This window comes from Epinephelus lanceolatus, chromosome 20, assembly GCF_041903045.1.
Source record: "Epinephelus lanceolatus isolate andai-2023 chromosome 20, ASM4190304v1, whole genome shotgun sequence".
In the NCBI taxonomy this organism is placed as follows: Eukaryota; Metazoa; Chordata; class Actinopteri; order Perciformes; family Serranidae; genus Epinephelus; species Epinephelus lanceolatus.
Window position 1 is genome coordinate 7,410,098 of NC_135753.1, and position 15,543 is coordinate 7,425,640.

General features: G+C 40.2%; 1 protein-coding gene across 8 annotated transcripts in view; it reads right to left on the reverse strand.

Moving 5' to 3' along the window:
- tnikb (TRAF2 and NCK interacting kinase b) overlaps positions 1-15,543 on the reverse strand; it is an 85,886-nt gene that overhangs the window by 13,447 nt on the left and 56,896 nt on the right. For all 8 annotated transcript variants that reach the window (XM_078162922.1, XM_078162923.1, XM_078162918.1 and 5 more), the window contains 5 exons: positions 12,496-12,677; positions 10,879-10,990; positions 4,095-4,203; positions 2,042-2,218; positions 1,807-1,950 (listed from right to left, as the gene is read on the reverse strand). In XM_078162922.1, coding sequence (XP_078019048.1) covers positions 1,807-1,950; positions 2,042-2,218; positions 4,095-4,203; positions 10,879-10,990; positions 12,496-12,677 — 724 coding nt within the window. The remainder of the gene's footprint in view (positions 1-1,806; positions 1,951-2,041; positions 2,219-4,094; positions 4,204-10,878; positions 10,991-12,495; positions 12,678-15,543) is intronic.

The following is a 15,543-nucleotide window of genomic DNA, read 5'->3' on the forward strand; positions in this document are numbered from 1 at the left end:
GTACTTTTACTGAAGTAAAGGATCTGAATACTGAACACTCGTTCAATGTGACTTATTATTGCATCAGCGCAAAGACCTGTTTCTATGTCATCAGCAGTAGCATCCATTCAAATGTGATCAGCAAATGCTTTATTTATGAAGGCAGCAAAACACAAAATAAAAAGTCAAATCTGGTAAAAATAGAAACATCTGCGTCATGTTTATTGTCTTGTTTTTCTATTTGTACTAAAAACCAGTGGGGAGCACAAGAAAATGAAAGAGACAACTGTAACCTGGGGAAACAGGAAACAATGACTAAATAAAAAAGGCTGAAATAAGTGATCAACAAAGACAGCTGAGGAAAACTGATGATTGGAGCATTCAAGTGCTTCTCAGTCTTCTCCAGTAAATGCAAAGGGCCGGGTTATGGTAGAAATTACTTAGCATGTGTAGATGTCATGGCACCTAAATACTGTTTGGTTAAGGTCAAGAGTGAACTTCCATGCAATAAAATGTCTTTTTTTGTTTTTTTACAAGAACCTCCAAACTTACTTGAACATCAAATTTACGGCCACAGTAAAACGTCCTTTTAGATGCTGAAACCTAGCGGTTGATCAGTGGAGTTATTACCAGGCATCACCAGCCCTGCAGGATGTAGGTTTTTAGGCTGTGATGGAAGAAGTATTAAGATCCTTTTTTTCAGTATAAGTACTAATACCATACTGTGAAAATACTCCACTACAAGTAAAAGCCCTTCAGTCAAAATCTGACTTACTAAAAGTATGTAATCAGCAAAATGTATTTAAAGTAGTTTAAGTAAACGTATGTATGTTGCAGGAAAATGTTTCATGCTGTCAGTGTTTCCTGTTCTATCCGTTGTTTTTGTATTGATATTACTGCTGTATTAATGTGCATGTTGGACGTTACGGTTGTAGATGTATAATGCCAAGTTCAGACTACGCAATATCAGCCCAATTATAGCCCGACCTGGCCGTCCTACAGTGTCGGCTTGGATCGTGAACCACAATGAGTGTTGTGCAAATTGATCATTTTAGCCCGTGTAGTGTGTCATATACAAGTGAGGCTGCAACTTGGATGCCTTGTGATGTTCTGACAGAAAGACTGGCATGTTTGATTTCTTTTTTGCCTTCCACGACTCTTTCCATCACAGCTATCACTTTGACCAATAGGGACACAGAACGATCTGCTGCTGTTTACAACTGTAAACATGGTGTTATGGCAACAGCACCTCAGACTTTTTGACGTGTCCTCGAGTGAAAAATGCTGTCATGAAACAGCAGAGGCACTTTAGCAACCCACTGACTAGGCTTTTGTTTTGAAACACTTGCAGGAACTTGTTATCATCATATGTTTGTAGTGCGGCTGTCCTGTGAGAACCACTTCTCTCTAAAAAGTCAGCTTTTCATGGGGTCAGGAAAACAGCCTGGTTTTCGGCTTTTTGACAATGGATTTTCCAGCTAATCTGAGAGGGTTTTTAAAAAGTTTATTTAGAATTTTCTCAACACATAAAGGAACACTTTATCCTACAGTTTCTAACAAACATTCAACATCAACACATCTGGAGATAGGTGGTTTTCACTGGACAGGAAGGGGATGAAAAATTGGAATCTGAAAAGTCAGGCTGTCAAATAAGGCTGTCAGATAAATGTAGTGCAGGAAGAAGTGCAATATTTACCTCTGAGATGTAGAGGTGTAGCAGTATAAAGTAGTTAAAATGGAAATATTTAAAGTACAGGTACCTTGAATTTGTACTTAAGTACAGTGAGTAAATGTACTTAGTCATATTGCATCACTGCTTCCACCAACCTGAGATGGTGACCAGGACGTTGAGTCCCTCCAGGACGTCCATCTGTTGGAAGCGCCGTCGATTGATCAGGTTGTAAACTTTGCCTTGACCGCTTCGATCCAGTAGCATCAGGCCATTCTCTGTCCCCACCAGCAGATTCACTCCTGCACAAACATACATGCCCAGTTCTCACTACCTGTGTAACTGCTCATGATTAATATTACTATAGTGAAGGTGTTTCTGTGACTGTCTCACCCCAGAGAGCCGCACAGAGGATCTCAGAGTTGAAGCGTTTCTTGTATTTGCGGATCTCGGGCGTATCGCTGTGCGGTCTGATGTTGGTTGGGTTGACGTTGACCACAGAGATCTTCCGGGCCTCGTTGAGCCTCGCCTGCTCCTGCTCCTGCTTCAGCAGCTCATCAGCAAACAACGCTGCAGATCAACATGACATACAGCACATTATAATTACACTCACTCTATCCAAAGTTACTGTGCTAGTTGAACTGCGCATAATCAGGGCACAAAGTAAGATGCAAGGGGCAACATGAATACAACCAATCAGTCTCATCACTCATCCCCTTTCAAAGCCAGGTGTGCCTGCAGCTGGTGCACTGCTATTTACTGTACATGGTGGATTTGGCAACTTGGAGCAGTGAGCGGTTTTCTGCTGAGAGTAATGAGGGAAACAAGGGAAATGTAAGCAGCAAAACTAAAAATTGTAGTTATAAAAGTGACAGAAGAAGCAGAGCTAAACTTTAAGCTTCTGAACGAATCAATGAAGTTACGCTGCTCCTTGTGTGTAAATGTGCACAACATCTCTCTTAACAGGGAGTCAGACAGCAGCTTTGCTCTGCTCTGCTCTCTGCTATGTTCACATTATAGAGATGTCATTCATGCGCACAGTAATGCATTTTTGCTGAGGGGTGCTGCACCTTAGTGTGTGTGGCAGGCATTTCCAGCCATGATTGTGCCACCAAAAGCAGGTATTTCAAGCCAAAACATAATTTGTTTCTAACCGTAATCAAGTGGTTGGATTGGGGAGTAACAGGAAAACTGCACGGACGTACTTAAATCAGTTGTTCTGTTGGTCCGAAGAATGTGCGCTCCTTCAGCTCAGACAGATTTTCTCTCTGGTCCACATTAGCCAAAAAATCTAATATTTCCTTTTGAATGGTGTTGGACATCCAGTTGTCTGTTTGCTGAAACCACTCAAGTCCCCTCAGCTACTCATAATGTTAAAGCTACTTGTCTGCCGCTCCATCCTTAGCTGCTATAAAATTCCATCCCACAGGATATGTTCCCACAGTGGAAATCAAGGACATTTAATCTGTCTAAAAAGCAGCTAAAAGCTGTCCTGACCATATTCTGATCTTGTCAGCCTGTCCACAGTATTGATAAGCTCCTGCTACAGCATATCTCTTCTCAAGTTTAGCTGACCTCGTCCCTTGCACTTTGACCAGATGACATTGTCATGTCAGATCGGGGGAATTCATTAAATTTGCATACTGTAAACATCTTTTTTCATGTAGTTTTTACAGTCCTCCTATTATCACGTGCTGTTTAAATTTTAAAAACTTTTTTAGATAATACATGAGTTATGGTAAAATAGCCAACTATTAACAGACCGTGTTGTTCCACTTCCTGCACCCTTGATGTCATTAATATTCTCCTCATTAATGAGATATTATCTCACCCACCTGCAACCCATCTGTGCATCCCTGTGTGTGTAATATGCAGAGTGTATGCGCATTTAAACCCACCTATGTAGGTGCAACTTGTGATCTGAATAACGGGCCCTTTAAATAGCAAGGAAATACTGCATCATTTTGACTTTAGACTAGGTCATTGACTTTGTTGGTCAATGGTGCAGTTACTTTCTGCTGCCTCAAAATATCAATACACTAACAATGCACCTGACAACACCACATTTTAGGACCCTCACGCCCATGAGCAAACAGATGGGTGGAAGTACTTGCACAATGTGCACAAGACAGGTGCACTGCATTGTTCTGCTTTATGTTGGGTGTATGGTAGGGCTCATTTTGGTCTTGGTCTATGTGAACAGTGCTTAAAATTCAGTTTATAATAATAATTGGGGTAAATGTCTATGAGTCGCAGTATAATCAAAGAGGGATTTTCCCTTCTTAGACCATTTTACTTCAATCGTTTTGCAGAGAAAAATCAGAGAAACAAAGCTAATCATGTGTAGCAGAATTCTGTTTTTCTCTTGCTAATTGTCTCAAGACTCTTTAGATTCATCTTGTGATTACTTTGGGGCTTCCAGGTACGACACTGTGAGAAAATGTACCTGAGGCAGAGATGTTATCGTCATCATCAGTCGGGGAGGTCCCATACACCCTTGGATCTACGAACGGTGTGAAGGAAGACTTGGAGCCTCCGCTGCTTCCCATCCCATACTGCAGATCACAGAAACACAGAGCACAGTCAGTCACATGTTTGTCTGATGGTTTGCTACTTTGGGGGAAAACTGAATGAAACAGGTAACTGCTGGAATAAAAGGAAACACAGTGTGCTCAGTGAAGGCTTCTTGAGCATGGTGAGTCATGAAAACATCTTCAAAGCTCTTTGGTCGTAGGGATTCAACAGCTTTCTGTTTGCTTCTTGTGTCACAATAATGAAAACCCTCTTTGGCCTCAGGCTGCGTAATTCCACGTTCATCTGAACTGATACATTCACTCAACTCTCAGTGTTTCTTTTATTTTCTCAGCTACCTGCATCATGTGCTAAGGGTGGAGGACTATCTGGATCAGAGGCTGGAAAACTGAGAGAGGGAGGGAGAGAGAGGGGGATAAAACAAGTGGAGTGAGGGAGGGAAGAAATCCAGTTTGTTCCATCTGTGGGGAAAATCACTGGAGCCAAAGCGGGACCGATCAGAATAGAACAGGGCAGGAAATTAAAGGTGCCACATGTTGTCATTTTTTATTTTCGTGCTTAGAGTGTAATTTCCTATTGACCCTGCTTCTCTGTAATGCAAAGAGGGAAAAATAAGATGAGGCCAATTAGAGCAGCAAAATGATCAATCAATTGAACAATAAGCTGATTGACAAACATTTACATGATTTAATTGTTTTAGGACTAAAACACTACAAACTGCCTTTTTTTCTGGTTATGCCTCTGAAATCCAAAGAAATATTTATTTTAGATTTAGAGGAATTAAACCAGTTGCAAGGAAGTCTGATTGTGTTCTAAAGCAGTTTCATAGATTTCCCTTTAAGGTGACACAAAGCAGATGTCGACAGCAACGCTTGTTTGTTTAGATCAACACTAACATCCAATATCCTTAGTCCTGGGCTAACTTAGCTCCTATTCAAACACTATGTTAACCCAGAGTTAACCTAAGCCCAGTGCTATACGATTTACACTACTCTTCTACTAGCCCTAGGTTAAACGTACGGCTAGTCATGAAGTGACTAATGTTTACATTTCGATATTAAAACCTGCTTTGGCTAGCTTTGTTGACAGATGGTGGAAAACCTTTCTGTTGCGAAATCACACCAGACACACCAAACCGACTTTAAAGAACTAGCAGCGACAAAGGCCTCCTGCTTTGTCACCTCAAGTTGCCTTTGTCTCTGCCAAAAAGTTGCACATAGACACAAAGACTACAGCTGACGGCCAATCAGCACGTACGTTGCATGAAAGGAAATAACTCTCTATAACAGCAGACAGCGGTAGTTTGTAATCTTCATTAAAAAAGGGAAACAGGAAGACCGTCTTGATGCTAGTTAGCACATTAACAACACAATCCAATGTTGAAAGAACAGAGCATATTTACTGTGTGCCAGTGAACAATAACACAAACCATCAGGAAACGTTTCTGCTAAAGAGCTCAAAGGCTAAATAAGTTTGTTTTGGTCTCACTGACTCAACATGCTGAATTGGCAGGGAAAAAACTGACCAGCGCTGACGTGAGCCAGCTGTGTGTGACACACCACAACGACGAGGGCCACAGACGCTTACCAACAAATATTGACTGACGGCCGACCGTTGACTGGGTTTCAGTGCCTTTAAATGGACTTTTCTAACCACAAATTCAGTAACAATGTTGTTTCTACCTCCAATCAATTCAATCTTTTTAAGTGTTTTCCGGGGCAGGACCAGCAAGCCCTTGGCTAGCTGAGGCTAGATGCAGTGTGAAAAGGGCTCTCTGGAGCAGGGTTAGCCTTGAGTCTGTGGGGTTATCACCTGAAAATTGACTAAACACAAGGCTAAAAATTTAGTTAATGGAGTGGAGTGGAATGGAGTTAATGGAATTTGTAACTATGGTAACTACTACAAACCAAAACCAGAAGTAACTAGTATGCTAGTTAACTTAAAACAACAATAATATGTCTGGAAAAGACACAAGAGGATTAGATTGGCTGCAGGCATTAAAAGCATTATTCCTGAGTTTGTATTTGGAAAAGATGGAACATGCAGCAAAAGGTTTTCCGTCAGTCTGCAAAGCCAGCCGAGGCAGGTGTAAACATGATACCCCCTTTCCACCAAAATTAGCACCTGTACGTGGGTTTTGTAAACACAGGTAAACCCGCTTTAACATTGCTAGTAGACCAGAGCTGTGTACACAGCTCTGCAGCAGACGAGTACCGTAAAACTCGGAATATAAGTCGCACTGGCATATAAGTCGCAGTCTATTTTTTAAGGTCTCAAACAGGGAAAACAAGGTTTTATATTACTATTTGTTAATAAAAACGTTATACAAGTTATTCCTACACTGTTTCCCTTTATTTTTAATTTGAAACAAATTCAAAACACAATAACCTCTTAAGCAGCTTTGGTTACTTTTCAGATTGATTCAGATTTTCCAAACAACCTCTTCAGGAAATAAAATTACGGTATAACAACATCTGAGCCATAAAAATGAGTTTAAATTAACGTTTAACTTCTTTTTTCTTTTTTAAGAACACAGCTTTACAGTACCTTATTACAGTGTGGGCTGTAACTATACATGCTTACTCAAATCCCAAAAACGAATGAGTTTAAATTACTACGTAGCGTAGGGTGACCATATTTTGATTTCCAAAAAAGAGGACATTCAGCCAGCCGCGACATAGCCTACTTAAATGATACTCGCAGTTTACTCAAAGATGCCTTATAATTTTAATATATTTAAAATTTATATGTATGGATAGAAAATTCAGTTATTTTACAAAATAATATCTCTCAAAGACAGAAATTCAGATAGGCCCCAATAGGGGACACAGACACACACTAGAGTGTGGCGATCTGAGCCCGACGGTACCCGATGGGTCGGCCGGGTTTGGTCAAAAATGTAGCTATAAATTGTATTCGGGCTCGGGTCGGATTCGGTCAGCTTTCAGTGAAAATGTAGTGTAAAAATAAATAAAATCCTATTGTCTTATTTACGTGACAACACCTGAACATAGCACACACAGACACACATTGGCTGTTTGTTTCTACGTCTCCCCCTCGCTGGAAGTATCAGACCTCCAGCCGCCCGCCTCCGCCTTGATTAAACGCTGAAAATAAAATAAACGAGGGAGACAGGTTTTTCCTATTTTATCTTATTTTGTTTTATTTCTCCCTCTCCTCTCGCTTGAAGCGTCGGACCTCCCGCCTCCCGCTCCCGTCTCAAACACGGAGGTCTCCCTCTCCGCAGCTGAGCACCCACGGCGCACGCCCGGCCTGTTAAATAGCCTGTAACCACTGTGTGACACAAACTCAGTGCTTTGGTCATTAAACAATGTCGGGCTCAGTTCGGGTTCAGACAGAAATATGCTGCCCGTGCCACACTCTAACACACACACACACACACACACACAAACACACGGAAAACCGGACATTATCACCAGTTTATAAAAGACCCCCGGACGCCCCGGACGGGAAGTTAAAAGTGGACATGTCTGGGGAAAAGAGGACGTTTGGTCAGCCTAACGTAGCGCCATCTTGTGGGTCAAATTACCTATGTCAGCATTTACCTTGGTCTATAGGTCGCACCGGTCTATAACCTGCACCCAACTTTTTAGATGAAAAAAAAAGGGAAAAAAAGTGTGACTTATACACCAAGTTTTACAGTACGTCTTTTTGTGTTTGTGTGGTTTTTGTGTGTGTTACGTTAGAAGCCATGGACAGGCCGAAAAACAGGCTAGTCAAGGGTAGAAAGCAGCATGGAGGCCTGTGAAAACTTTACAGTTGGTACTTTTTATATATTTATAACTTATTCAGTTAAAGTTTCAGTGCTGCTTGGACGGAGATGGACGGTATTTTGTGGTGGTGCATCATTGTACTTGCCAGTAAAGGGGCTAAAATTAGGGCATGCACATGTGTACTGTATTTCCATTAACACCAATCGGATCTAATAAATAACTGTAACCTTTCCCATTACATTAAAAGGCCACATGTTGCCGGGTGTTAGTGGGTTTTTTTGTGCAGAAGAAAGGGAGCTTTACTTGTTTTCCAACAGACATTTAACCCAGAGCTAGTACAGCTGCAGCATAAATCATACATCCCTGGGCTTAGGTTCACCCTGGGTCAATAATGTGTATAAAAAGGGGCTAAGAACATGTAGTGTGAAAAGCCCTTTGATATATGATATATAGCACCTTTTAGTCTTCTTGTCCACTGCCTCACTTTAACCTCAAAACCCACTAAATTAGTGGTTTTACATTTTAAGTTTACAGGTGTTAGTTTGGTGGCTGCTGGTAATTTCCCACCCTGATAAAGGACCAGTTGGCGGCAGGTTTGTGGGCAGGTGGGGTGTAACTGGGTGAACAGGGAGAACAGGTGACAGGGTGCTGGTCTGTCAGGATCAGGTGTTGGGGGGGGGGGGGGGGGGGGCGGGTTAAGGGGGCAGACAGTCGGGTGCTGCTCCACCTACTTGGGCCCCAGAGGCGTCGCCAGGGGAGACCAGGGGGGAGGTGCTTTGCTGCACCAAATCAGGGAGATTTGCGTTGCCGGGGAACAGATTAGCGTTGCCAGGGAAACCATTGCTGGCGGCAGAGCTCCGCCTCCGTTCCCCATGTTTCTGGAAAGAGAGAGAAAGGGGCGGGCTACTGTGCAGTGAGGCTGTGATTGACGGGTCAGGTGCTGGAGGAAGGAAGCCTGCTGTGTGCGGGTGTGTTTGTTTCTGTGTTTGTGTTAATTTTTAGGAAGGGGTGGGTGGGCACTGAACCTTGAGGCCTTCAACACATGTTATCGCACAATATGTAACACACACACTAACAGGGTGCTTGCAACAGTGACCAACTGCTGGCCAACAGTGATGCTGTTATCTTTTGGATTAAAGCTGCCTGGAGTCAATATTTTCTGCTCTGTTTCGGTATTTTGGGCTTTTGGCAAAATCCTCCCGAAATGTATGTTTCCACCTGCATATTTTTCCTGTTTGAGTGGAAAAGCTTCTCAGACAAACAAAGAGCGGTACACTTAACCCAACCCAATCACCAGAAAAAATGTTTGTATGATTCACGATGACAATGAGGGCATTGTACAATTCTGCAAACCACATACACATTACATTTGCATGTTATCATTTAACTGTTAAGTTCAAGCTTTGCGGTTAGGCACAAAAACCACATAATAATGATTAGGAAAAGATGTTTTGGCTTAAAATACCTGGCACAATCCTCACTGGAAAAACAGTGATGTATTTAAAAAATAACTGCTTTTGTGTCACAATCCCTGGTGGTGAGTCACTACAAAACACTCGCTAAAAAACAACCTGCTTTGTTTGTTGGTCTCAAACAGTGGTCTGCAGCTTGGCAGGTGTCTCGCCAAGGTGTTACATCATCCACCATCCCCTCCACCTCTAGATGACAAAGTCAGCTCATATACTACATCACTTCACAAACATTGATATGATAGATATGAAATGTACAAATGTAACGCATTCATTGGTTTGCAGAAATGTACAATTACAACATTTTCTTCTGGTGACTGACTATTCCATTAATTGATAAACTGACGATAGACAATAAATTTACTGTTTTCGACTTTTTTTTTTTTTTTTTTAGAAAAAAATATCAATATTTTTTATTGCTTGCTAAATAAAGTGAGAAATCTGAATAAATATCAGTGTGGGCTGTGGGCAACTGTGGTCACCACTATTTTCTGACATTTTACAGACTAAACAAATAGATAAACTGATTCCTCTGTAAAATAAACAACAGACTAATTAATAATGGAAATCTACATTTAAATTTCTAACTGAACTAAATTTACTCTCAAGATTAAATAAAAAAAAATCAAAAATTTTAATTAAATTGAGAAAGGCGACAGCAACCACTGACATCCCAAAAGATGTTTCAACATCAGTTCGAGGTTTTGTTGACATTTTAGATTTTGTTCAAACTTCATGTATATGCTATTTGAGACCAAAAAATAAGTTCTGCTGAATACTTTTGATGAATTTTGAGAATTGCGTAGTTTTTCTCTGATGGGAATTTTGTCATTTTGTCATTTAAAAAATGTCATTTTTAGGGTTAGGTATGTTCAGACATAACTCCAACAGCTATAAAGATTCTAAGAGGCACAGACAAAACTGAACAAGAGAACCAGATCCAAATGACTGAAATGCACAAACAGATGTCACATTTTTCATAACTGCCCTTTGAAAATAGAAAAAAATGCAAAATGGGTGGTTTTACCCCCAGGCACTTTCACAAATTGACTTTTCAACACTTTCTGCTAAAAATACACTTTTTTATTGATTTTATACCAAATTTCTGGGGCTCTAACATAAACAGAATATGATATATTGCAAGTAAACAAGTCAAGGTTGCAACTGTTGCCTTTCTGAGATGCCAAATGTGGGCATTTTGTGTGTAAAATTACAAGTTCCTTTTTTGCTATATTCATGTTTAAATTTGACAAGATATCAGGCTTATTACGCCCTAATGACTATAATGTTGAACAATACTTATTGAAAGATAAAATCCATCAACACCCTACATACGTACGATGAGCAATCACTCCAACCCTCTACGCTTGGTATGTGTTATTCAGCCAGGCATGCAGAGCCGGTGAAAGAGCATCTGAGCATCGAGTGTCAGTTTGTGTGTGGTCAGCAAGGCTGCAGTCAGCAGGTCAAAGGTCAGAACTGAGAGGTGACTCACCTCACGCATCATAAGGGTGCTGTCCTGGGAGCTGTTTCCATATGAGTCGTCATGAGCGTCGTTGTGACCTCCCATGCCAAAGGACTCATTGGTACCTTGACTCGCTGCCGGCCTGAAAGAGAGAAGTCAACATTTTTAAATCTTTATTTATTCTTTTTTTCAGTATTCCTAACATGTTAATTATGCTTCTCTGAGGTTTATCCAAAATTTTTCTGAGCCTTGTTACATAAAGAAAGGTTGCTGTCATGTATAAATTTGATTTACGTAACGAAATATGGACCTTATAACTTCACTACATGTAAAAATGCATTTGTATCTTATTCATTCCATTGTTGAATGTTGTACCATAAAGTGTAAATGTTTTTACTAAATTGTGTCAGGTAGTATTTCTGGACCTAGGCAACATTTTTCACAGATGTACTTTAACAGGCTCCAGGCTTTAAAGGTACGACACCCAATATTCCAGCTTCCAACAAACTAACAGGACAGCAGAAAGCAAACCACAACCAGTGACTGTTAAGCTCTGTATTTTATCTTTGGAAATTGATGCAAGAGGTTTAAAAAAGGTTTTTCTGAATTTGCAAAATACACATTGGCATTAGTATTTGGCAAATCAATCTTGAAAAACTGAAGAAGCCAGTCCCAGGTTTAACTTTTAATGTTTCAGAAGAACTAGACCAGCAGCAAACCCATTCGCTTTCTAGAGACATCATATACCACAGCTTGGTCATTGAGGGTCATTGGTCATTGACTTCCACTGGACTCTCACCCAGGAGGCCGGTGTTCACTTCGCATATGAATGATGAGCAAAACCATGATGTTTTTTCTAAACCTAATCACGCCCATTTGTTGCACAGTGAAATAAATGCATATATACTGCATTTTGCTGCTGGAAACAGTTCTACAAAGGTGGTGAGCATGAACCAGAATATTAAAGCTGCAGGGTGTAAAACCCAAACAACGAGCTGAAAAATGCTTTAACGCTCTGTAGAGCAACACCTTTTCAAATACACATAGCCATTCACATAACTAATACAAACTAGTAATTACAGCAGCTTTAAAGTCAGCTAAAGAATCACACAGAAGGTGGTGTTTGGGAAAAATCACCACAGTTCATAGAGGTGTTAATTTAGCTGATATTAAAGACTGTTAAACCGCACATGATACTGTGACATTGTCACACCAAGCACAGACACGCAGACTTTTAAAAGGGAGCCATTGTTTGAATGGAGGAGACACTGATATTAAATTGATTTCTTAAATGTTTACTTATAAACCCATAATATCACCAAATGCAAGATGTTAAGTTTTTCTTTGACCCTAAACTAAGTCCATCCTTTTTATTGGCATGCTGTAATTTAACTCCCACCCACCCCATCGATTATCGACTATCTTGAGTAAACTTGATTTGATCGCCCAACCCCAACAGTTCAACACGACACAACCTATAACTGAGCTCAGTAATAAACATATTAAATCTACACATTTCCAACAAAGTCACCAAACACTGCACATGATGAGCTTCTTAAAAACAGATGTTATGACAGAACTGCTGTAGAGGACTGTGGGAAGCAAGTGGGGGATCATGTCCAGGAAAACAGGAACACTAATACTCACATAATCCGTGGTATATCACTGACAGCTACTGTCCCATCATTAGTTCCACCCTCTCCCTCCTCATCCTCGCTGCTGTGAGAGTCCTCACTGGACGATGAATAGTCTGTCACTTTGACGGGCGGGCGGCTGGTTTCCTCTCCCTGCCGCAGCTCTCGCAGCTCTTTGGCCAGAGCCGTTAGATCCTGGAGGATGCGGGGAACACCAAGAGAGACAGGAGAACTAAAGTGAAAGGATTTTTACAAAGAGTCTGTGGGGAAATGTGACCTCTGCTTTTCAAATGTTTAGTGATGTTTGCTTTTATGCAATAAACACAAGTGTGACTCAATTTAATTCACAGGTGTCACTGCAGCTTTGTTTCATATAAATGTGGAAGTTTAGTGTCATTCTTTCTGTTCTTATATATCTGTCTACTACTGTAACTACATAACCTCCTGCAGTCAACACAGTATACATATCCATTTATTTATTTATTCTATCTGTTTGTTTATCATTTATTCATTTTATCACTACTGTATATTACTCGACCACAGTGTTGGGGCCAGAGTCTTGCATCAGGCATCTACTGTGTTTTTATGTAAATGCATTTTACTGTGTCCTGTCTGGATGTGATATGATGTATTTTAATTTACCCTTTTTAAAAGCAGGTTTTGCACATGCAAACCAAAGACATACGTCTGCATTCGGCATGCAAAAAGGAGTTGAGGAAGTATTTTCTATTCTACTCTATTCTATGAGCTTCAGAAGGACACAGTCATGCTTTGAAAATAAGTAATAGTAAAACAAAGCTGACCTCAAAACCTCTAAATGTGTAAATAACCAATGTGATTAATATTTTTCAAGGCCTAAAATGAATACCATTCTGGCTTTTTCAGGTTTTATGAGACAAGTATCTATAGTATAAATTATACTTTTACTACTATTATTATATAGCTTTTATGTAAATCATTGTATTTGTACATGAGCAAAATCAACAAAACTAAATAAAAAACAAATATAATAGACAGAAATTTATTTTCAGTGCAGTAAGAACTTGGTTCTAATTTAACAAAGGAGAGAAAAGTTGGAAAAAATAATTAATCACAGGCACTTGCAACAGAAAGGTTTTTAATTTTAGATTCACTCATGAGGTCATCATTAAGTGTTTCCATCTGTGTGAAGCTAAAAGCAACTTCAAGCACATTATGAATGTATTTTGGCTCCAACCTGTGAAGTGATTAATAGATGAGCAGCAGAACTTGAAAATGTATTTATAAGCAGTTGGAAGCCAGTGAAAAGGTTTAACAGCAGGACTAATGTGCTCACCTCGACTGGTTATTTTATTTTACCCCAAAATCATTTCAGTATTACAGTAAATGTGGCTTTAAAAACCAAGCAGCAGAGAGAAATCAGAGGGGGTTTTATTCTTTGTGGCACAATTCAAGCTGTTAGTAAAAGTCATTTACATTTCAGCCACATCACTGAGTCTCCATAGTGGGGAGGGCAGCGAGCAGCAGGACAGTGTAGGGAGAAGAGGGTCGATCAGTGCAGGAGGGTCGGGGGTTAAAGTTCAGGGGACTTTAAATTCAGTCTTTGTGACATCAGCAGTAAAAAGAGCTGTGCATGTCAGAGGTTAAGTGACAGGAAGTCGGGGGGGGGGGGGGGGGGGGCTGTGGTTAAGATTGTGGGAGGAACGGAGTGGAAGGTTATCTTACCAACTCCTCCTAATGAGAGAGACAAGAGATAAAATGAGAGAAAGAGAGAGAGAAAGAGTGACTGGAAATGAAACCTGAGAGCAGAGATGTCTGAAGTGGTCACAGGAATTAAAGTGAATAGAAAACAGTGAGATGAGAAGAAAGACATGAATCCTACAGTAACTCATCAGCAGTGTTGGGGAGTAACTAGATACATGTAACAGCATTACGTAATTAAATTACAAATTAAATGTAATTGTAATTAGTTACAGTTACTGAGAAAGAAAATGCCATTAACTTAGGTTACAGCTGAATATATCCTTTTTGGTAAGAGGCTTATATGCAGAATAGAACATTATCTCTGTTGCTTTGCATCTTTTCACTTTCTTTTAGCATATTTCTCAACAACACAGGTCAGCAAAGCCATTGGGACAAATTTGAGTGTAACACCATCATGTGTACGATGATTTGAGGAGGATTAAAAGTTGTGCGTAGGCTCTTTGCACAGCCTACACCATAGCCAACACAAGTGGACTATGCCATTGTGAGCATTTATACTTGTGCAGTGGTGTGTCTGCATTGCTCTGCAATTACACCTCCAAAACACAGGTTAGCAGTGGGCTTTCTGTGAACTGCTGTAAAGTCTGACTGATCCAAAACACAGCCAAAACAAACATTTAACATGACTTAATGGCGACAATATCAAACACTAGTACACAAATTGTCTCACAAGGTTCCGAGACAAAGCACTTGTCTTTTGCTGTCATAGCATAAGCCTATGATAATTTACATTGCATAAATTACCCTAGAAGCTAGCAGAGTTGTCGTCTACTCATATGAAGCCAGGAACAACAGCCACGTTTACCAAAGGTAACCTTACAAAATTCAGCTCCATTAAAACTCACAAGGTTCACCAACCAAACAACTGTCTCATATTAGACATGTTTTCTCCATAAAGATAACATGCTAACGTCATTAGCATAAGCCTATGACATTTTATATTGCATAAATTAGCCCAGTGGCTAGCAGACTTTCCTCTACTCATACGAAGCTGAAATAAATCACACACAAGACTTAAAATGCTACTTTACAGGGGATTTATCGTCTTCACAATTTATTGTTTTTTTATTAGTAAAATAAAAGTAAATAAAAACTTTGTTTCCACTGAGAGAACTGATTTTCAGCTTACAAAAATAAACAAAAGGTCTACGCCGGCGTGACATTTAGTTGCAGTAATGGCATAAATCCCACTTTACAAGGAGCTGCCTCTATGTCCTGACAGGCTCCATTCATTTGGCAGTATGCCCTCAAATCTGAAGCATTGTATTTAATTGGTTCTCTTGTTTGAATTTGCACTGAGCAGGAACACAGCATGTGA